Below are 7009 nucleotides of genomic sequence, written 5' to 3'. Positions count from 1 at the left end.
ATGTCGTCCCACGTGAGATGGTAGTAGTCTTGAATAACCTCGGGTGAGAATGTGATCCATTTTCCCCTGACCCAAGTTTGATGCAGGTGGTCGGACCCTGGTGTGTCAATTTCTGTATTGAAGTTGGCGTAAAATTCCCCTACCAACAATTCGTAAATCCAATGTGGCTGCTCCACTACTTTACCCCATCCACAGTTATGCACCAAAGTGGTCAGCTCGAAATCAGGAAAGTCTTCCAATTTAACAGCCCGCTCTAGTGTCACTGTCCATCGACTCACTATATTTTCATATCGGGCTGCTGCCTCGGAAGTCAAAAATCTCTGCATCCCTCCTTCAAGCACTCGAGTACGTGCTGTGCCGGATGATGAGCCAACCTTTTCTTTCCCTTTTGAAGTTCGTTTTGGTGGCATCCTGCAAAGTTGGAAAATAACTAGCATTAAACGTCTTGTTGTACAGCGAGAAATCGCATGAAATGAAAAGCACGTAATTCACAAATCCCCCAAACTTGTTTCAATATGCATGTATACTACCACGGTGTGTAATGAACAACGTATGATGATTAGAATAGTATAAATGTATAGCCCATACGAAAACTAACAAAATTTGGGTGAATATGCTCATAGTGAAAGGGTTGGAGTCATGATTGAGTGTACACCTTCGGCCTCGGGCACCATCGAGAATTATCAAGATTGTCCTGGGCAACCTCTGGGCATATGAAAGTATGCAATGAGGTCTAGCACATACCCAAATTTCAGCTCAATCGGAGTTCGTTTGGTGTGTCAAATGGTAGTGTAGAATAAGGGACGGAGGGTGCTGTGGGCAGTGTCTTAATCATGTGTGTAGTCATAGGCAATTTTAGTGTTTGAAATGTCCAATTCGTGTGTATGCTAAGCCCAAACTCACTAATATGAGTGGCTCATTTAACCTTGACAATAGATCAAGCAAGTTGTATGTCATTGTATGGAATCTCCAAAATTTCAACAATTGGAGATTAAGTCATGCCTAAAACGACACACATTAAACCATATAGCATCTAGGACTATAGGATATGTGCTTTTCAAATTAATGTCCATAGGAATGCAACCAATTATGTAATTTAAGTCCTCCACACATCACAGACAATGCAAGAAGCATAATTAAACATAGATTAATCATTGTGGCATTTTATCAAACACATTGCATGCATACTGTAAAATTGGTGCCAATTGAAAGAATTTAGTTTTAGAATCATTCCAAATTTTTGCACAACACAAGCACCTCAAATCCAAACGTACAAGAAATAACCCATTGTCCCTCGAATCCTCAAAATTGAAACTTCACTCAAGAATAAACCTAGAACACATACCTTGGAATTGTAGGGGTTGAATGGAGACGGAAAGTTGATTTCCTTTTGATGATAGTGCAATTCCAACCTCGAGATTCTTGTGTAGTGTAGGTGAGTGAAATGCAATTATGTGTAGAAATCGTATCCAAAAGAAATTTGGGCGAGAGAGGAGTTGGGAAGAAAGTGATTTGGAAATCACAATAAAATGATCCGGGCGTGGGTTTTTCTTGTTTATTCCATGCGGCCGCATAGTTAAAAGCTATGCGGTCGCATAGTTATAATTTTTTTTTAACCTTTTCGTTCGGTTGGTGTCTATGCGACCGCATAGACACCATGTCTATGCGATCGCATAGACACCTTTTTTTTTCAAAAGAATTAAAATAAAATAAAACAATGCTACTTTCCCCAAAAAAATCCGATTTTTGTCAAATTTTTTTTTTAATAAATGACCCGGCTCTCAACATCCCCAATTTTTCAAAGACATACTTTTAAAACATTGACATGTGAAATTTAGAAAACATAATTTGCCTCGAAATACGTGAATTCCACACTCAACTACCCAAACAACTCAAATCAACCCGAACTCGTGTGTGATACTTAAGGACTCGTGTGAACAGTGCTTGGACTCTTTTAACATGCCTAGATGATCGATGACCACATAACAAAATACTAAATGAATTTGAAAATAAACTTCCTAATCTAATGCAGAAAGCATAATAAAGTAAATAAATAGATAAAAATGATACAGTGGGTTGCCTCCCACCCAGCGCTAAGTTATAGTCAATAGCTCGACTTCCTAGGAATAGCTTGAGTCTCGAGTTATACAGTAGTACTTGCTGCCCCACTTCGAATACTCGCCTCTGAATGTGCATATCATGCCACTTCTTGGTTCGCTCCTTGTAAAGTTTTGCATTTTCATAAGCCTCCATTCTAAATTCATCCAACTCATTCAGTTGCAATAGACGCTTTTCACCGACGGCATTCAAGTCCATATTTAACTGTTTCATAGCCCAATATGCCCGGTGCTCCATTTCTAAAGGCAGATGGCATGCTTTCCCAAAGACTAGGCGGTATGGAGACATGCCGATCGGGGTCTTGAATGCTATTCTGTAAGCCTATAATGCATCGTCCAACTTTTTAGACCAATCCTTTCTAGATGAATTCACAGTGACTTCTAGTATTCTCTTCAACTGCCGATTAGATACCTCAACTTGCCAGCTGATTTGTGGATGATATGGAGTAGCAACGCGGTGTTTAACGCCATATTTATTCAGCAGCTGCTCAAACTGGCGATTACAGAAATGCTTGCCCCCATCGCTGATTATAGCCTGCGGTGTACCATATCGGGTGAAAATATATTTCTTCAAGAATCCAATTATTGTCTTTGAGTCATTTGTTGGCAATGCAATTGCTTCCACCATTTTAAGACGTAATCCACTGCCACCAAGATATACTGGTTTGAGAACGAAGGGAAGAAAGGTCCCATGAAGTCAATTCCCCAAATATCAAATATCTCCACTTCCAAAATATTGTTTAGTGGCATTTAATTTCTCCTCGATATATTCCCAGTGCGTTGACATCTGTCACACCTCTTAACAAACTCAAATGTGTCTTTAAACAGTGTAGGCCAGTAGAAACCTGATTGTAGAATCTTTGCAGCTGTTTTTGAAGCTCCAAAGTGTCCTGCATATGCGGATGAGTGACAGTGCTCGAGAATCTCATGTACTTCTTCTTCAGGTACGCACCTCCTCTCTATCTGATCAGCTCCTCGTCTATAGAGAATTGGATCCTCCCAGAAATAGTATTTTAACTCGGCGAAGAATTTTTTTCTTTGGTGACTGGAGCAGTCAGGCGGTGGAATGGAACTGGCTAAGTAATTGACAATATCTGCGTACCAAGGTGCTTCATCTACTCTCAACATCTGTTCATTCGGGAAGATCTCATTTATATCCACTAAATCTTCCGTTTCCCCAGGTTCTAGTTTGGATAGGCGATCTGCTACTACGTTCTCGGTGCCCTTCTTGTTGCGTATCTCAATGTCAAATTCTTGCAACAACAGCACCCAACGAATTAATCTCGACTTTGCATCCTTCTTTGTGAGCAGATACTTCAATGCAACATGATCAGTATAGACGATGACTTTAGACCCGACGAGGTATGACCTGAATTTGTCGAATGCAAATACCACAGCCAATAGCTCCTTTTCAGTGGTTGCATAATTTATTTGTGCATCATTTAGAGTACTGCTTGCATAGTAGATCACATGAAAAATCTTGTTCCTCCGTTATCCCAATACTGTACCTACAACGTGATCACTTGCATCACACATCAATTCAAAAGGCAATTCCCAGTCCGATGCTACAATTACTGGTGTTGTCATAAGCTTTTCCTTTAAAGTGTTGAAGGCTGTGAGATAATTCTCATTGAACTCAAAGGTTACATCTTTCATTAGCAAATTGCACAAAGGTTTAGTGATCTTCGAGAACTCTTTTATAAACCTCCGGTAGAACCCAGCGTGCCCCAAAAAATTGCGAACTCCTTTAACTGATGTAGGTGGTGGTAATTTCTCAATCACTTGAATTTTTGCCTTGTCTACCTCAATTCCTTTTGCCGATATCCTATGCCCAAGTACAATGCCTTCCTGCACCATAAAGTGGCCTTTTTCCCAATTTCTTCTCCTGATCCTCTGGTGCGACAGGTATCTGATTATAGCCCGAGTATCCATCAAGAAAGTAGTAGTGTGAATGTCCAGCCAACCTCTCCAACATCTGATCAATGAATGGGAGTGGGAAGTGATCCTTTCGTGTAGCTGCATTGAGTTTGCGATAGTCAATGCAAACTCTCCAACCCGTAACTGTTCTGGTGGGAATTAGTTCATTCTTCTCATTTTTCACCACTGTGATTCTCCCTTTTTTCGATACCACTTGAACAGGGCTGATCCATGCACTATCCGAAATTGGGTAGATAATTCTTGCATCCAATAACTTCAGTATCTCAGCCCTGACCACTTCCTTCATGTTTGGGTTCAATCTTCTCTGACTTTCTATGCTAGGCTTGCAATTTTCCTCCATTAAAATTTTATGCATGCACAGGGAAGGACTGATTCCTTTAATGTCAACTATTATCCAACCAATCGCCGTCTTGTTCTCTCTAAGTACCCTGAGCAGTTTTTCCTCCTCCATCTCACTGACTGTGTTCGAAATGATTACTGGATGTGTATCTGACTCTCCTAAATAAGCATATTTGAGATGTGGCGATAGTTGTTTGAGTTCTAAAACTGGTGGCCGCTGAATGGAAGGTAGTGGCTTTTTATTTCTTGTCCCTAGTTCCTCGAAGTGTTTCTTTCTTGTGTACGGCGGGTTGGTCTCCAAAAATCTTGCACATGTTTCAACTTCAAAAGACTGTGACTAGATTGATTGGGATTGTGCAATACATGCCTCATAGGCATCAGATGGACCGTGTAGTAAGAATGTTTCTTGTACTGCCTTGTCAATAATGTCAACTTGATAACAGCTGTCAAATTCTGCTGGTAATTTTATTGCCTTGAATACATTGAATGATATCTGCTCCTCTCCCAATCTTAAAATCAACCGACCTCTTTGAACATCAATTAACGCTCTCCCTATTGCCAGAAATGGTCTGCTAAATATCAATGGAACGTCCTTATCCTCTTCCATGTCCAGGATAAGAAAGTCCGCTGGGAATATGAACTTCTCAACCTTGATAAGCACATCTTCAATTATTCCTCTGGGATGTGTCAGTGACCTGTCAGCCAGCTGAAGTGTCACAATGGTTGCTTTAGCTTCTCCCAATCCTAGTTTCCTGAAAACAGAAAAAGGCATTAAATTAATACTTGCACTGAGGTCACATAATACTTTATCAAAATACACTTCACCGATTGTGCAAGGAATAGTAAAACTCCCTGGATCTTTTAGTTTTGGTGGAAGCTTATTCTGAATTCTGGCACTACATTCCTTAGTAAGCATAACTGTCTCATGATCTTCCAGCTTGCGTTTATTTGATATGATATCCTTCAAAAATTTCGCATAGCTAGGCATATGGAATAGTGCATCAGCTAGTAGGATGTTGATATTGAGTTTTTTGAAGATTTCTAGAAATTTTTTGTATCGTTGCTCCACTTTTTGCTTCTTCAAGCGCTGTGGAAAGGGAATCAGAGGTTCGTAGGGGTTGACTGTGACTTTGGCCTTATCTTGTGATTCTTCTGAATTTTCCTTTGAACTTGATTCCTTTACAACAGTCTCTTCTTCAGCGGAGGAAGATGTTTCTCCAATCACCCCCGGTCTCTTGACATGGATTTCAGGTAATTGCACTCCACTTTGAGTTGTAATGGCCTTGGCTTGCTCTTTAGGATTGATTTCTGTATTACTTGGTAAGTTACCTGGCATTTTGACAGTCAATGCGATGGCTAGCTATCCAATCTGAGTTTCCAAATTTTTGATGGCTGCATTTTGATTTTGAAGTGCAGCTTCGGCCTTCTCCATGAATTTTCCTATCATATCTTCCAATTGAGGCCTCTTCTCCTATTGTTGAAATTGCCCCTGTGGCTTATTCTGATTCTGGTTGCTCCAAGAGAAGTTGGGATGTTTCTTCTAGCTAGGATTGAAAGTCTCGCCATATTGATTATGCTGCTGGCGTTGTCCCCACTGTGCGTAATCTGCTTGCTCAATTCCTTGCATGAGTATTGGGCAATCTAATGTTTTGTGCTCGGCTCCACATTCCTCACAATTGCTCTTCTTAGCTTGTGATGCTTGTGATATGCTTTCCACCTTGTGATACAGAGAACCAATTTTTGTAGATATTGCTGAAAAAGCGTCCACCTCGTAGACACGTGGAGTTTTCTTTGGAATCGCCCTGTCAGAAGACCACATGGCTGATGTGGTAGCCATTCGCTCAAATAATTCCAATGCCCCGTCAACTGTTCTTGTGGATATTGAGCCATCTGATGCTGAATCTACCATGCTCTTATGGTATGAAAGTAATTCTGTGTAGAAGAATCGAATCTGGGTCTTTTTATCGAACCCATGCTGAGGGCATTTCCGGAGCATGTTTTTAAATCTGTTCCAGGCTTCATCAAATGATTCAGTCTCTCCTTGATTGAATACTGATTTATCATGTCTCAACTTTGCTATCTTGACTGGGGAGAAGAACTTTGTGCAGAACTTGTGTGCCAACTCATTCCATGTAGTGATACTTGCAACCGGGAGTGAATCCAATCATTCAAGTGCTCTGTCTCTTAACGTATGTGGAAAAAGCCTCAACCTAATAGCGTCATCCGAAATCCCTTGGTATCTGAAATGTTGACACATATCCAGAAATCGAGATACGTGTGTGTGTGGGTTCTCCTCAGCCTTGCCATAAAATTGGTGTCCATTTTGAAATAGCTGTATCACATTGGTCTTCAACTGAAAATTAGGTTGCCCAAACGGTGAATACACTATGCTGGACTGGCTTTGAATCACTTGAAGAGTCAAGAAATCCCCCAGAATCTCATTCCCCTCGTCCATTGCCTCTCCTTCGTTAGCATGAATCATGGGATTGTTTAATTCGTTAGCCATTTGTACTTGTGCTTCGCAGTGATCTCTTTGTCGTCGATGAAAGGTGCGCTCAATTTCAGGATCAGTTGGAATCAATTCTCCTCCAGGCAATCGTGATATGCAAATCTGA

The 7009-nt window shown here is 40.7% G+C and overlaps 1 protein-coding gene across 1 annotated transcript; it reads right to left on the bottom strand.

Moving 5' to 3' along the window:
- Positions 1–2439: 2439 nt before the first annotated feature.
- On the bottom strand, positions 2440–6458 carry LOC111379355. The gene is made up of 10 exons (XM_023002713.1): positions 6301–6458; positions 6122–6196; positions 5200–5374; positions 4920–5043; positions 4762–4850; positions 4219–4689; positions 3957–4026; positions 3621–3868; positions 3070–3524; positions 2440–2542 (listed from the first exon to the last, which is right to left on the bottom strand). The coding sequence occupies exons 1-10, from the start codon at positions 6456–6458 to the stop codon at positions 2440–2442; spliced, it is 1968 nt and encodes a 655-aa protein (XP_022858481.1).
- Positions 6459–7009: the final 551 nt, after the last annotated feature.

Source organism: Olea europaea, unplaced genomic scaffold (assembly GCF_002742605.1).
Source record: "Olea europaea var. sylvestris unplaced genomic scaffold, O_europaea_v1 scaffold1975, whole genome shotgun sequence".
Classification (NCBI taxonomy): domain Eukaryota; kingdom Viridiplantae; phylum Streptophyta; class Magnoliopsida; order Lamiales; family Oleaceae; genus Olea; species Olea europaea.
This window is presented reverse-complemented; position numbering and strand designations above follow the sequence as displayed.